The 15474-nt window shown below is 41.9% G+C and overlaps 2 protein-coding genes across 3 annotated transcripts in view; both read right to left on the bottom strand.

The window, feature by feature from the left end:
- The window catches only part of LOC129771768 (activated Cdc42 kinase-like), a 96716-nt gene that overhangs the window by 2158 nt on the left and 79084 nt on the right, over window positions 1–15474 (bottom strand). For both annotated transcript variants that reach the window (XM_055775782.1, XM_055775783.1), the window contains exon 8: window positions 3790–5304. In XM_055775782.1, coding sequence (XP_055631757.1) covers window positions 3790–5304 — 1515 coding nt within the window. The remainder of the gene's footprint in view (window positions 1–3789; window positions 5305–15474) is intronic.
- LOC129771767 (uncharacterized) lies at window positions 5725–15344 on the bottom strand. Its single transcript, XM_055775777.1, has 2 exons — window positions 9119–15344; window positions 5725–9059 (listed from the first exon to the last, which is right to left on the bottom strand). The coding sequence occupies exon 1, from the start codon at window positions 15272–15274 to the stop codon at window positions 9305–9307; it is 5970 nt and encodes a 1989-aa protein (XP_055631752.1). The 5' UTR covers window positions 15275–15344; the 3' UTR covers window positions 5725–9059; window positions 9119–9304.

Here is a 15474-nt window from a genome sequence, read left to right as displayed (position 1 = left end):
AACGTGTTTTTCGCCACAATATTGAACAGAAAATACATGAAATAAAGAACATTGAATGTGTTCAATCCTGTCGCATAGTGTTTTTCTGTCGTTTGCTCCCATTCCCGAGAGTGTTTCCGCTGAGAACTTTATAAGTTAAAGCGTCCAGAGGCTCGTTTCCCCCAGTGAAACGGTGCACCATCCGACCAGAGCCTCCGCTCTCGAACTATCGAAACTAATAGCGAATTCGTTTTTAAAACTGAGTTAGTGCCAAACTGACTCTGTAATAAAAAAACGTTTTCAGTTTCAGCGGTTGTTTGTTGGTGTTCATTATATAGGGCTCTATTCCAGAAAACGAGACGAGCAATTGTTTCACTGATATTTTTTCTCGAGTATATGGTTTCATCACTCAGACGCTTTGTTATTATGGATTTATTGGGGCCAATGTTTGTTCACCTAATCAACGATTTATCAAGAAAAGTTTGAAACCTATATGCATGTATTTCCAATAAAGTAGATGTTTTGAGTTACTCATTTTCGTTCAATATGATGTGAATAATATTTTTGAAACAGACATCTCGCATCCCCGGATATGAGTTCAATGTTGAAATTTGGTTGTGTTGTTTGGAAAAGGCCCATTTGAAAATCTGTAAAATCTTGCAATTACTAAATTGAATTCTATGATCGCAGTTGAAAACATACGTTGCTTATGCAACACTAGTTTAGTCGTTGAAGCAATTTTTGAAGATTAAGGAGGAACAGAAGAATATCGATGTTTTAAATCAACAAGGTGAACAAACACATCAAACAAACTAGACGAATCGACTGACTCATCGGCGAGCGTGGCCAAACGGTCGTCGGGTCAGACGAGCTACTCGTCTGTTTCTACTCGAGCTCGACTTCTGGAATATGAAAACAAACGCTCATCTGCTCGTCTTGTATTCTGGAATAAGGCCCATAGTCTGATTTGTTTATATTTGCGATGACAAATGTACAGTGTCGACGTCTGGTGGCGATATTAGTGCTTGGGAGCTAAATTATTCTCTATCAGATCAGAAGGGCCAAGTGCAGTGTAAAAGTATGAAAGTTTGAATAAATTTTTTTTTCTTCATATTGTTTGATTACCTAACACATGTGTTCCTGACACTCACTTAACCATTTGTCGATGCTTCTCCTGTTTGTTTCACAAATAATCACTATTATAATATAAAATCATCACCAGACACAGTTTTCGTTCAATATGTTTTTGCAATTTCGGCAATTGCAACTCTTATTTCATCACATAAAACAGAAAAAGCGATACGTTAAAGTAAATTTTCATTCATAATTTTGATTTTGAAAGCATGTTTATTCCAGCTTAATATCCATCATTATTTTCGCCTCCCAATGAAAACACACGAAGCTTAATGCCGTCTACGCGAATATACTCTTCAAAAACAAAATCCGAATTGGATCACGATTCCAATAATACAAAAGCAAAAGCAGCAGGTATTCCATTTTCATAGTCTTTATTTTTTAATTTTCCAAAACAATACTCGGAACTTGAGAGTTCAGTATAATTGCATTGGTGAACCCGAGTGCGAACCCGTGAAACATCTCTGTGCGAAACTAACGGCTTTCGGGGTGAATCTAGTGCGACACTAGGTTGAAACTGAGTTAATAAAAAACGTTTTGACAGCAGTTAGTTTGGCACTTGATTTGAAACAAAACAAAAACGAATTCGCTATAACAATTACTAAAATGGATTTTCTATTGGAATGATGATGAAAATGAATTATGAACGAAAAATAACTTTTCTTTAACTAATATCTCTACATTTAATATGTAGATCTACAGTGTGAACATATGCAGTGGTATGCATTTAGGGAGGCATATTATTATCTATTAGATTATCAGGCTAGAAGGCAGTTTGAACTGTTCAAAGTTTTAAACAATTTTTTTACTATCGAAGTAGTAAAAATAAATTAATAATGAAATAACTAAAAAATTACCTCAAAAATTTCGGTGCATTCTAAATTAATATCCGAAATTTTAGTGAGAAAATGAGAAAATATAATTCCGTAGTTCTACGTCAAAAATTCGGTCGTGTACTAGACACAGCCCCTTACATATTTTTGCACCTTTCGATTTCTCTGTCTGTTGTTTTTAAATAGAATCAACCTATATGAAGACAACAACTCTTATGGCATGGAAAATAAATATATGGATTGTCAGATCACTTCGCCAAATTCATGGTGAGTTTTTTTTCCGAGACACAATGAAAACATCACTGTAGGGGAGAGGGAGGCAAGTTGGCGCGGGAGGCAAGATGACGGATCGGTAATTTGACCCGTTGTAATGAAGGTAGCGCCACCTACTTTTTAGTGAAGATGCATCATAACAAGGCCAAACTTTGTACTCGGTAACTCTGCCGAAACGTTATCACAAAAAAGTGAAAAATAAAAATGAGAAAAATCGTGATTTTGTTATTTTGATTCCGTTTTTTTCAAATTTCATTATCCACTTTAAGAGAAAAGTTAAAATTTCAAAATAATTTTAAACATGATAAAGGTACTCGTTTGTACATAATCTGTTTGTTTCCGGCGAGTTTCAATAATGAACTTTTTTCAGCTAATTTTTTTTATTGAAAAAGTGGCTTGGGGGCAAGTTGGCGAACTGCAACATTATGTTAATTTTTGGTTTTTTATTGCAGATGGTTATAACTTATAAGCGAAAAAGAGACCAATATTGGTCGGACACCAGTTTGGAGAATGTTATGGAAGCTACAGAAGAAGGTTTGCCTGTTCTGGTTGCCTCCACGTGGAGGCAAGATGGCGAATTCGACACTTTTTGCGCTTTTGAGCTTTTGAGTGCAAAGTTTTTTAGTTTTTTTGCCCATCCAATAGATAATATGATAGAAAACACTTCAGGCTATATGAATCAACATCAACATTTAAATAAAAATCCAAGATCCACTGCTCGCCAATGCTTAACGTGGCCAACTTGCCTCCCTCTCCCCTACTTAAATTTTTGATGAAAACATATTTTGATAATATTTCTCGAGGGGAATGAACTCACTGAGCTCGGAACTTTCGGCGACTGAGCAATAATCGATTGCGGGCGCATACAATATTAGATACGGAAATATCCTACTGATGGGGAAGAATAATCTTCAGAAGCTATCCTGTTAATTACGATTGATTGAAAAATCACCAAACCAAATGTATTTGGTCACAGTGTTACATGGATAGAAAACATTCAAATAAACTCTTTCACATGAATGTATTTTTAAATTCCCAGAGGAACTGGCAGTTTATTTTCCAGAAATGATTAGAACTTTCCGGAATTTTCTCGATGCTGAATGGCATCCAAACGAAGAATTCCGCGCGTGTATGTGTGTGTGTGGCGGCTGCTCCGAACTCTTCCCGGGGAACATTGAACATGCTCCAATCGCTGTTCAATTAGAACTGAGTGGATTTCCGAGCGGCGCTCGCTTATATACCGATTGGTGATTTCAATAGCCTGTTTTGAAAGCAATTTTAAGACTATTGAAACAAGTTTTTGGATCAAAAAGTAACAAGTATAGAACGCGTAGACATTTTATCTTTCGAATGAAGTGTTTATCATACCATTTCGTTCAGTTGTTTAGGAGCTATTAACGCTCAAAATCTCGGTCTCCGGCGTAACGCTTTCGTTTTCGAAACTTTGATTTTACACCCCGGTATAGAAATGAAAGACGTAGTCCTACGTCAAAAAATGTTCAGACCTTCTATATAAATTTCACTTATCTCACACACTGAGCCGTTTTATACAAACAAATCAAATACTCACATTTTTCCCGAGCACCTTCGACATGATTCGTACTTCGTCCGACTCCAATCCGCGGGCACGCCCCTTCGGCTTCTCGGCAAACTCCAGCAGATCTTCACAGCTGACGTAGTTAATGGATTTTTTCAGCTCACCGCTACCACATCTAACCCTTTCGGAGATAGACACCGATGGCGGGATTGGCCCATCGGTGACATCGCAGACGGTGGCCACCGCTGTCGTCACCGACGATGCGGCAGCGGCAGCGGCAACAGTAGGATTAAAGGTAGGCGCTGGACCCACTGGTGGCAATGGCGATCGAAGAAGTCCTTTTTTGTCGATAGTTTTTGTGTCGACCACATCGACATTGCGCAGGACGTCTTCGACTAGTTTGGTGGATTTTTTGCTCTCGATATCGTAGAGGGCGCTGGTAAAACTGTCGACCACGTCGATCGAGCACGATGGCGACGCTAGCTCGGCCGCTTTGTCGGCGTCGCTTTCGAGAATCGATTCACAGTGCAGAGAGGCTGTGTCCACGTTGAGGTGATTATTGTTGAACTGATGGGTATGGTACACATCAAGGTTCTCGTAAGTTGGATCACGAGGAAAGGACTGCCGATTGGCTGCGTCTTTTTCGTTGCGACGACGGGTAAGTATAGTACTGGTCGCAGGAATGGTTGCCGGTAAAGTGGTTACCGGTGGAGAATGTTTCAAGTTGGGGAAATTGTTCTCGACAAATTCCTTGGCGTAGCTTTTCTGAGGCACTAAGTGGTTATTGTTGTTGTTATTCACGTAGGAATGGTCAATTTCGTTAAGTTTGGATGAATCTGACGACGACTTTTGCAGCACATGGTTCGAGTCAAGATTGACGGAATCGTCAATTGGCACTGTGAACACATCGCTTTTTTCCTCGATTGGGGTAACCTGGGTCACTTTGCTGAGCGTTCGCTGCAGTCCAGAAGCGGGAATAATAAGTGGATGCTTTCGGACGTGTCGTTTCGGATTAGCAGCGATCACCTTGTTTCGATCGCGTGGTGGCAGAGGGATTGGATTAGCCGGAAGTGTCGTGTCCTGATCGGCGTCACCGCCAGCAGTGGCGTTGTTATATGTATATTCTGGATTTGTCAAATAACTGGGACTCTCGCATGGTCCGTCTTTGTCCTCGAGCGATACCGAGTGTTCGTCGGCATTGCTCTGAGTTTGAATTTTGAGTCGGGGTCGGACCACGGGAAAGTTCTTACTTCGGAGCATACGCAGCGGGTTGGATTCGTCACCGTGTTGGTTATTGCAGTCTCCTCCGCCGCCGGAGGAACCTGGTCCAGGTGATTTAGGCGCCGGATGGGATGGGGATGTAGTGAGGTCGATTTCCTTGAAGCGAAAATTGCCCGTACCCGAAGAGAACGAACCGGCAGCCGAATTGAACCTCGATCGAGGCAACGTGGATGCGGTGAAACATTTGAGGTCACTGAAGACACCTCCACCGTGAGGATTTTCAACCAGGCTGTTATACGCCTGCCGATGCTCCTCCGTGATAGTGCTCTGAAAATTCATAAATATCCAGGGAGCAGGATGGGGGGTGGAAGGTATTATCACAGCGGGAGGAGGAATGGGAGCGAAATCAAAGCGCGTTCAGCGGTACAATAGTGATTGTGAATTTCGGAAGGGTTAAAGACGAAGAAGGACGAGGATTGAATAGAAATTAAGGTATAAACGTAAGTTTAATGAAAATAAATCAAACAAAGAAAACAATAACAAAAAAAAAAGAAAATTGCTTATAAACAAAATTCAAAAAAAGGTCAAAGCTGGGTATTGTTCAGAATCATCTATTCAGATTTTGAGTTAGTGTTTGTTAATCAATGTTAATAAGTAACCGAAAACATCCAAAAATAAGAAGCAAAATTAATAGCAAATAATTTGAAAAAAAATCTCTAGTTCTGGTAACAATGAAGCGTACAACCGTTCAACGTTATCGAGAATTCTTGGTTTGCTTTTAATAACTCGTAATTTTCCCATTAATCAATACAATTTTTTTGCTTTTGATCGATAGTTACAATAGTAATCATGTTCAATATCGTAGGTATTCCTTCTGAATGCTATCAATGTTTATGTTTAAATATCACTTTTTTTAGTCAGTTTTTCCAACTTTTCCTAATTTTATTTTGCCCTACCGCCTCACTCTGAAACGAATTCCTGAACATTTCCGCGTATCCTGCGTCCGGGTGCACCGATGTGTTTCGATTCGAAACTAGAATAGTGTGTATGTGTGTGTGTCATAATCTATCAGAACAGTTACAAGTGTTGTGTTAAGGTGTATTGTGTCTATTCGCGCTATCATTTCCCCTAATTGGAATAATTTGCGCATTCGAGATTGGAAAGACTTTTGTCGCCGTTAAAACGCTGAAGGAAGTAGCTGTTCTGTGGAGATATTTAAAATAGTATTTTTCATTTAACCGCTAACAATATGTGAACGTCATAAGAGTATGCTTGCTTCATTAATTGCCGTACTGTTGTAGTCAGTTTTGTAAATTATGGGGGGAGTAAAAATTTTCCGAAGGTTTCCCTTAAAGCATTTGTGATTAAAACAATATAATTTCTTCTTCGATTTTTTTAAAATACCGAACACTAAGTCATGGACGATATAAATCAAAACAATATGTATTCACTCCACTTAGCAGCATATTTGGAGCTGATTTCTGTTGTAAATATACTTTATTTTTTACATAGTGTGGTTTGAATGAGTATAGTAAAGCTTTGTGCGCGTCTGTGCGACCAAATTGTTAAATAATTTGTGACATACTTTCTCTTTTCTCTCTCTTTATCTCGTCTAGCGATGGTTTAAAAATGTTCAGTTTTTGTGTGTTGTACGGAGTAAGATAAGTATTCTGTTCCTGTAACTGTCTAGTAAGGTAATTTAAGAAGAATTGATGAACTCTTGATTGTTAACATAATTCCTACGTTATGTTCACTGTAACGACCCTGCAGTTGTTTGATGATTTATTTATGTAGTGTTTCATGTAAGTTTACCTTTTCTCTCTTTTTGTGTTAGACATTGCTGTCTCACTCTGATTTGGGAAAAGGAAGTATGGATTGTAATTAATTCAGGGTTGGAACAGAAATAGAACATAAATCATCGTTGAAGAATCTACCAATAAGATTAGTTTACGGAACGGTCATTGGCAGAGAAAATCATCTTCCATAGTTATGTTAAAAATAGTTTTCTGAGTTCAAAATCCAATTTTGACTTCCAATTGAACAAAACTTATATGAAATATATGAAAAACTTTGATCAATAATCGCCTTTTAAATCTCACCCCACTGTTCATCAAAACAATTTAAAAGCTCTAAAATCGATTACTCTGAAACATTTGCTCCATAAAAGTTCAAAAGTTCACCTTGGAAAAAGTTTTTGTTTGATAAAATTCTTAATCGTGACTCGAAACGAATGCCACTGGGGGAAATGCCTTCTTCAAGATTATATTTGAACAAACGAAAGTGAATAATTCTGATGAAATGTTCAATCGGTAAACACTGCCTGGAATAGGTTCCGTTCGATAGAGCGAAAAGCACTAACACGTTCGTCGCCCAACGCGACGTTTTTGAGTTTCTTGCAGGGCCCAACTTGCGAATAAATTATTAAATGAAGATCAAACTAAGTTTGTATAAAACTTTTACCTGATCTAGCAATGTTTGTTTTCAATTGAAAACGAATTTATGACAATAACACATGCCAAAGTCATATTCTAGGGGTCTTGCAAAAAACCGCAGTACAAACCATCCGTACTATAAATTAATGAAAAGTATAGTATAAACAGTATAATATTATGGTTGTGATTTTATTATTTTTCTTCATATCTTATAGTTACATTTAGGCGCCTATTCTATCAAATTCCTTCTAACAATCCTATTCAATTTGAACGAGGAAAGTGTCACCCATATGTGGGTGACGGGGCGCCGAAAGTGTTAAGCGCAGCCGCTAGATGGCGAGGATTATGAATTACAGCGCCGGCGGGAACGTGTGAAATGAATTGTTTGATTCGCGTTGTTGAACTGGATAAACGTTGTAAAACTGGATAAACAGAAGGTTTCCACTAGAAGTTTTGCATTGAGTGCGACAACAGGTATGGTATATAATTTAGGGAAATTATGTTTTTTTAATTCAATCAATATTTTTGTCATGCGAGAATAATATCAATTTTTATAGAATCTCAAATTACATTCGAAGGCCCCTCCGATAATTATTTTCATTGGCACCCTAAACCATACGTTTTGCCTCGTATTCTGAAAAAAAGAAGTCCCAGAGAGTCGATTTTTGACCAAAAAAAACAATTTTTCGAGATGATACATAGTACATCTCGACAATTTATACAATTTGTAGATATTTGGCATTACAAAAAATGAAAACCCCAATTTCATGTATGTTACAGCATGTTATAGCAGCAAATTTTCTGAACAAAAAATCAGTATCAATAGACATTAGTACATTTGTTTTTAATTGACTATAATCCATCGAAGTCCTCTGCCGTTGCATCGGGCCTATCTATCGAGATTTGTGAACCAGACAGAAAATTCATTGTCGGACTCCTAGTTCGGTCAAACTAATTTCAATATTTGGAAGCGTTTCTTTGAAGCTCCACACATACGCACAAATATGTGTATACGAATCAATCCCCATACTGTTATTTGTTCCACATCCAACTAATGTATGTGAAGCATCGCAAGAATAAACTATCCGTTATTTAGTACTCCTAGGTGTTCAATTTTTCCAGTATAAATTGTATCTAAACCTAATTTATCCAATTTCTAAGCTATGAACATCGAGGCCTCCTTCAGCCGAGAGATCCGCCATTCCCATCAATTATCAGAGCCACCATGGCCTTTACGATTAGAATGTTCCCATTAGCAGCAAGCTGGACACTCCGAAATAACTGTTCGTTGAGCAAAGAATCGGCAACACCTATGTGTCTAAGAAAAAGCAAAAGAATGTTATCCGCATAAGTACAAAGAGTGGTTTATAAACCCGATGAATACGACTTTTTATTTTACTTTCTCAACAGAACGTGAATTGCTCCATTCGATCCTGACATGGTTGGTGTTCGGGGTCGTCACAACAAACTAATTTTCAAAGCAGCAATTTTCTTGTTTCGCAGCTTGAAACTGAAATTTTATGTATTTAATTAATCTCATTTCTTTTCTTTTCAGGTTCTACTTACATTTTACAGTTTCTTTATTAATTTTACAATATTTTTCTTTTTTTCAGGTCTCTCAGGATCCAGCAGTTATTTGGCTATCAGCGGCTATCAAAACATCGATTGGTCAACATTATTCTTTAATTATACAATTTTTAAAATATTACCAATAAATTCCTTTTAGAAATTCTAACGATTTCTCTGTAAATTTCAATACACTTTCAAAAACTATCCAACTCAATTCATCCGTTTGCCTTTTGTTTATCTATTTTCTCCTTTCTATACTGTTTTTATTCACTCTGGTGCCTTTTCTGACATTTCGTCGCAAGATGGTTAACTCATGCAGGTAGGCCTTAGTCGACTGTGCGTAGCGGTGTGTACATAGCCCCTCCCCGTAACTCTGGTGCGAAAGCGTCAGCCGCAGTAGATTTACGACCCTGGACTTCAAGCACCGCAAGCTTCACCACCGGCCGCCTGAACTCACCCTTTGCTGTTTTCACCAAAGCCTGTCTGATCCTACCATCAGCACCACTGAATACCTCGGTTACAACCCCTCTAACCCAATGCTTTCGGATATTCTCGTCCGCAATATACACAAGATCACCTTTTGCAATAGGAGGCATTTCAGAGTGCCATTTGCTGCGATGATTGATCGTCGGGAGATACTCAGAAGTCCATCGTTTCCACAAACAATCAGCCAAAAACTGTGACCGCTTGAAGCTGTCCCGCAGTGCCTCTGCTTCATTGGTAGGTCTGATAAACGACTCAGAACTCATTAGTCCTACGCCGCGAACAAAATGGTTTGGTGTTAGCGCTTCCTTTGCATCAGGTTCCAGGCCAGCGTATGTCAGTGGCCGAGAATTGATTAAATCCACCGCTTCTGCCAACACGGTCAGGAGTACTTCGTCCGTCATTCGGCGGCCATCATCCAACGCTTTCAACGCCGTCTTAACGGAGCGCACCATTCGCTCCCACACCCCACCCATATGAGGTGCGGAAGGCGGATTGAAATTCCATCTGGTTCTCGAATCGGTGAACACATCTTCACAATTAATCTCCATCTGCTTAACAATTTCTTTGCTGGCGCCATGGAAATTCGTCCCATTATCTGAGAAGAATTCAAGAGGACCTCCTCTGTAGCTCACGAATCGCCGTATGGCCATCAGGCACGATTGAGTCGTCAGACTATGAGCAACCTCAATGTGAATAGCTCTCGTCGTCAAACACGTGAACAAACAAATCCACCTTTTCTCTGATCTGCGCCCGACGGAGACAGTCAATGGACCACAATAATCCACCCCTGTGTAGCTGAACGGCTGCAATCCAGGCGAGATCCGCGAAATCGGAAGAGGAGCCATTCTCGGATGACCTGGCTCACATTTCCTCACCTTGCATCGCATGCAAGCTCTTGAAATACGTTTGAGTTCCGCTCGGAGATTGGGAATCCAAAACCTTTGTCGTATTTCATTTACCGCCGTTTCTTGATTGCCGTGTGCCACTCTCTGATGATAATGTTCCAGAAGTTTAACGGTAACTGGATGTCCTTTAGGGAGTATAATTGGGAAACGTAGTTCGAACGGTAAGAACGTACCTTGTGCGGTTCTCCCTTCCATCCGAAGAACGTTCTGTGCATCCAAGAATGGGCTCAGACTGTATAGACTGCTCGATTTTTCCAGCTGTCGTTGTTTCTCGTTCCCCACTTTAAGATTTTTCTGGAGAGTTTTCACCTCATCCCCGTATGCTTCCGCTTGTGCGAATCGCCACAAATATGCTTCTGATTTTTGGTATTCGTCTCGTTGCAAAGGAACTACCGTAGATGCAATTTTTGCCTTTACTTTTCTCTTGAGAGCATCGGTCGTTGGTACACCTTCGATGGCCCATCCTTCCTTTTTTCGCTTGCAGTTCGAAACAAACCGGTAGACGCAGGCTATCGTTCGAACTAAGACCTTCCATCTTGAAAAACGCAACGGATCGATTACAGGTTCTGACAGTGAAATGTCGTGGAACAGTATGTGGGCACGTATCTCTTCAGGCACATTCGGTGTTACGCGCTTCTGTTCTGGCCAGGAATCTTCCTGATGGAACAGGAAATGTGGACCCCGAAACCAAGGACCGTTCGAATTTAGATTGTGTCCTCGATCCCATTTGGTTAGGTCGTCAGCGATGTTGTTTCTAGTGGAAACCCACCGCCATTCATCGAGCTTCGTGAGACTAAGGATTTCACCAATTCGGAAAGCAACGAATTGCTTGTAGCGTCGCTGATCCGAGTGGATCCAAGAAAGTACTGTCCTCGAATCTGTCCAAATAAACCGCTGTTTCACCTCTACGGAATGGTTATCGATGATGGAATTTAGCAATCTAGAACCTAGTACCGCGGCCTGTAGTTCCAGGCGCGGAATTGACAGCTGCTTCAAAGGTGCAACCTTGGAACGTGCCATCACAAGCGAACAAATAGGACCAGAAGCAGTCATGACACGGAAATATGCAACAGCACCATATGCATTCTCACTAGCATCGACAAGAACGTGTAGTTGCAACGTACTGTAGTCCACAGATAATCCTCCCGTGAAGTGATAACGAGGGATCCGCACTCTTTCGATTTCTGGAAGCCGACCGACCCAACGATTCCATTTCTCGCTACACTCGTCGTTGATCTGCTGGTCCCAGGCACATCCACTGCGCCAAAGATCTTGAATAAGCATTTTTCCATAAATAGTGAAGGAAGCCAAAAACCCAATGGGATCGAACAAGCTCATGATGCAGCTCATGACCCCCCTTTTCGTGGGCCGCCTCTCTCCTATCAGGTACGGCAGCAAATCTTCACGTAACCTTGCTGAGAACGTAAACTCGTCGCTTACTGAATTCCACACTATTCCCAAGACCCTTTCTTGCCCTGTTTCCTTGTCTTGATTAAAATGAACACATTGATTTTCTTTTGTCTCCCCCATTTCTCGCAGGAACACCTCTGAACTAGAGACCCAATTTCGAAGCTCGAAGCCGCCCTTTGAATGAACAAACGTTACCTCCTTCGCCAGCTTCACTGCTTCCTCGACTGTCTCCGTGCTATCGAAATAATCATCGACGTAATGGTTCTCTAGAATCGCTCTCGCTGCCTCTGGAAACCGCCCTGCGAACTCCTTTGCATTCATGTTCTTCACAAACTGGGCGGAGCAAGGTGAACTGGTCGCCCCAAAGGTAGCAACGTCCATAATAAATACCTCCGGAGCGCTGGCTGGATTCTCTCGGAACAGGAACCTCTGCGCTTGCTTATCTTCTTTTCGAATTTTCAACTGATGATACATCTCTTTGATGTCTGCACCAAAACCCACTTTTTTCTCTCGAAACTTGCAAATAACTGCTGGGAGAGCAGTCAGCATATCGGGACCCTTCAAGAGTTTTGAATTCAGGGACACCCCAGCTACAGCCGCAGCTGCGTCCCAAACAAGGCGGACTTTACCCGGTTTCTTCGGATTAATAACCACGTTCAATGGCAAATACCACACCTTACTCTGGTTGGTGTCTGCTAGCTCCAACTCTGAAGCTTTGTGCGCATAGCCCTTGGTTAGGTACTCCGAGACCATGCACCGTACTTTATCGTACAGTTCATTGTCCTTCAATAAACGTCTCTCTAAACTCTTGAGCCTTTTCACAGCCATAGGATAGCTGTCGGGGAAGCACGGACTATCATATCTCCATAATAACCCCGTCTCAAAACGATCACCTACTCTTACCGTCGTTTGCGTCAGGATATCTTTCGCTCTCCTATCCTCTTCGCTTTCCGGTAGCAGCGCAACCGAAATGCCAGACTCTTCTAGCGTGTAGTGGCTCTTCAACAGATCGTGGAGGTCCTCGTTCGAAACACTGCTGCACGCATGATGACCAACGATGCTCGACTCAACACCACCGCTTACAGGTCCGAATATGGTCCAACCAAGCTTGGACCGCACAGCGATTGGCTCTTCCGCTTTCCCGATTCGTGATTCTAACGGTGCACACAAGTGAACGTCTTTCAGTCCGATCAGAATTTGCGGAACAGTATGTTGGAAATCCACCACGGATAGATCTTGAAGATGGGGATACTGCTTGACTACTTCCGTCAGGGCTAGCGTCGACTGGGGAAGCCTCAAGTTATCCACGGTATGAGCTGCTTTTATGTGGAACCGGCGACTTGAACCTCGAGCCGAAATATACAGTTCTACTTTCTGCGAGTTCCTTTCCAATCGGGACATTCCAGCCGTCCACGTCACACGAAGTGGTTGCGTTACACCATTCGTCCTAAGAGCGCTAGCCACCGACTTCTCCACCAATGTGTAGGACGACCCCTCGTCCAGGAAAGCCACTGTGTTCACTGTATGATTTCCCCAGTGCAATGTGACCGGAATCATTCGAAAAATCACCGATTGCTTGCGTTGAAACGAATGAAAGTTGCAGTTCGATCCCGATTCCGGCCCTGCCGCGTGGAGTAAAGGATGGTGAGGCTCTCTACAGGTCCCGACATTACAGCGGAAATTCAGCTTACAGCGGGCATTTCCATGCTCATTGAGACACATCGAGCACAACTTCCATTTACGCACCGCTTCCAAACGATGTGGTACGGAGAGGTTCCGGAAGGCTACACAATTTCTTACCCGGTGATCAGTACGGTCGCAAATCATACATGGCTTTCTCACCCTCGGCGCCTGAGTTTTGTTGGCGTTTTCTTGTCCACAGTGGGCATGGAGGAAACCTTCGTGCTCTTTATCCTTTCCTCTGGACTTTCGATTGGCGTGGTCTACAACTACAGGTGCTTCACAGTATGACGTCACCTCGCTGGCGTCTTTCACGATTTCGGACAGAAAGTTGGCTAAAGTTCGAATCGTGACTACACGGTCTCTCCTTCTATACCGCACCCACTCAAGTTGTGTACTTGCGGGCAACTTTTCGGTAATCTCCTGAATCAGCATGGGATTCAGAAGATGAGAAGTAAGCTTCGTTGCTTCCAGGTGATCTGCAAGCTGCTGGACAATCATCCCGAAATTGATGAACGTTATCAAACGATCTGCTCTCGGTGGGAGAGCCTTTCTCACCTTCACCAATAGCATATTTAGAAGGTGCTCCGGGCGACCGTACAACATCCGGAGAGTCTCAATGATCTGTGGAACTGCGTCTGGAAGTAGGAGCCTACTACGAACTGCTTCCAATGCTTGGCCCTTCAAGCACTCTTGTAGTCGAGCCAGGTTCTCGACATTCGAAAACCCACAAGCCTCGCTAGATGTTTCGTAGCTGCAGATGAACATCGGCCAGTCCTCTAACTTTCCGGAAAATACCGGCAACTTCTTCGACAGGAACTGCCTGGCGGACAGCTGAGCTTTGGTAGGTCCTCGACGACATCTTTGTTGCTTGTTTTGACCAGCTTGTACTGTCACCGATTCGTGATCCTCATTTGATTCGCTGGATTCACTATCGTCCTCATTTGCTTCTCGCACGTCATTTGAAACCGCGTCGTTCTTCTTACTTTCGATCTTTTCCTGTGTATCACCTTTTACGGATTCCGCGTCGACAGGCGGAATTTCCTCCAATGATGGCGATGTGACCAACGGAACTAAACATGTTTTTGGAGTGGAGTATTTTTGATATGCTCCTCGAAAATCTCCGTTGCCAGTCTCGACCAGATCCATTTTCCCAGGTTTGCCTTTTTCCGACCTTTTTTTTTCGGTTTCTGCTTTTCCTGGCTTTGTTTTCTCCAGTCCCGACTGCTTCGGCTTTTCTTTGTCACTCGAGCAATCATCTTCACAACCTTCAGCTTCTTCCGTTTTTTCTTTCACACCACTATCGAAATCCTTGCTCCGTTGCTGTCTAAGCTTATTCAATTTACCGTGCATCTCCTTTCTCATCTGCTCACTTTTCTTCTGGAACGATTCTTCCTCAGCGATTTCCTTCTCCAACTGCTCTTTTTCGAAGGCTAACTCCATTTCGCGTTTCTCCTGTTCCAGTTTTTTTCGCATCAGAAACATTTCCTGCTGCAGCTCCAGGCGCCGTTTATGCAGGACTCTTTCCTTCTCCATAGCTAGCTGTTGGACTCTTTTTTCTTCCTCGAGCCTTTTCAATTCTTGCTCCAACTCTGACGTCACGGAACTACCAGCGGCATTTTTCATGCACTTGCCGCATATCCACGATGAATCGTCCTTTACCGCATTCGTTACACCGGCACATCCAAAATGATACCAGTTTTGACATTGGTCACAAAACACCATATCCTTCTCTGCGTGATCCGGTCGCTCACAAGCGGCACAATTGTAACCCGTCTTTTCGGCAGCTTCGGGTGAAAGGGTCAATTCTGCCATTGTAAAATTTTCAAGTTTGTTCGGGGTCGTCACAACAAACTAATTTTCAAAGCAGCAATTTTCTTGTTTCGCAGCTTGAAACTGAAATTTTATGTATTTAATTAATCTCATTTCTTTTCTTTTCAGGTTCTACTTACATTTTACAGTTTCTTTATTAATTTTACAATATTTTTCTTTTTTTTCAGGTCTCTCAGGATCCA

This window comes from Toxorhynchites rutilus, chromosome 2 (assembly GCF_029784135.1).
Source record: "Toxorhynchites rutilus septentrionalis strain SRP chromosome 2, ASM2978413v1, whole genome shotgun sequence".
NCBI lineage: Eukaryota > Metazoa > Arthropoda > Insecta > Diptera > Culicidae > Toxorhynchites > Toxorhynchites rutilus.
This window is presented reverse-complemented; position numbering and strand designations above follow the sequence as displayed.

Bases quoted from the DNA above. Each gene is read 5' to 3' on its own strand.
- LOC129771767 (XM_055775777.1), bottom strand. From the start codon at position 15,274: ATGGCAGAATTGACCCTTTCACCCGAAGCTGCCGAAAAGACGGGTTAC.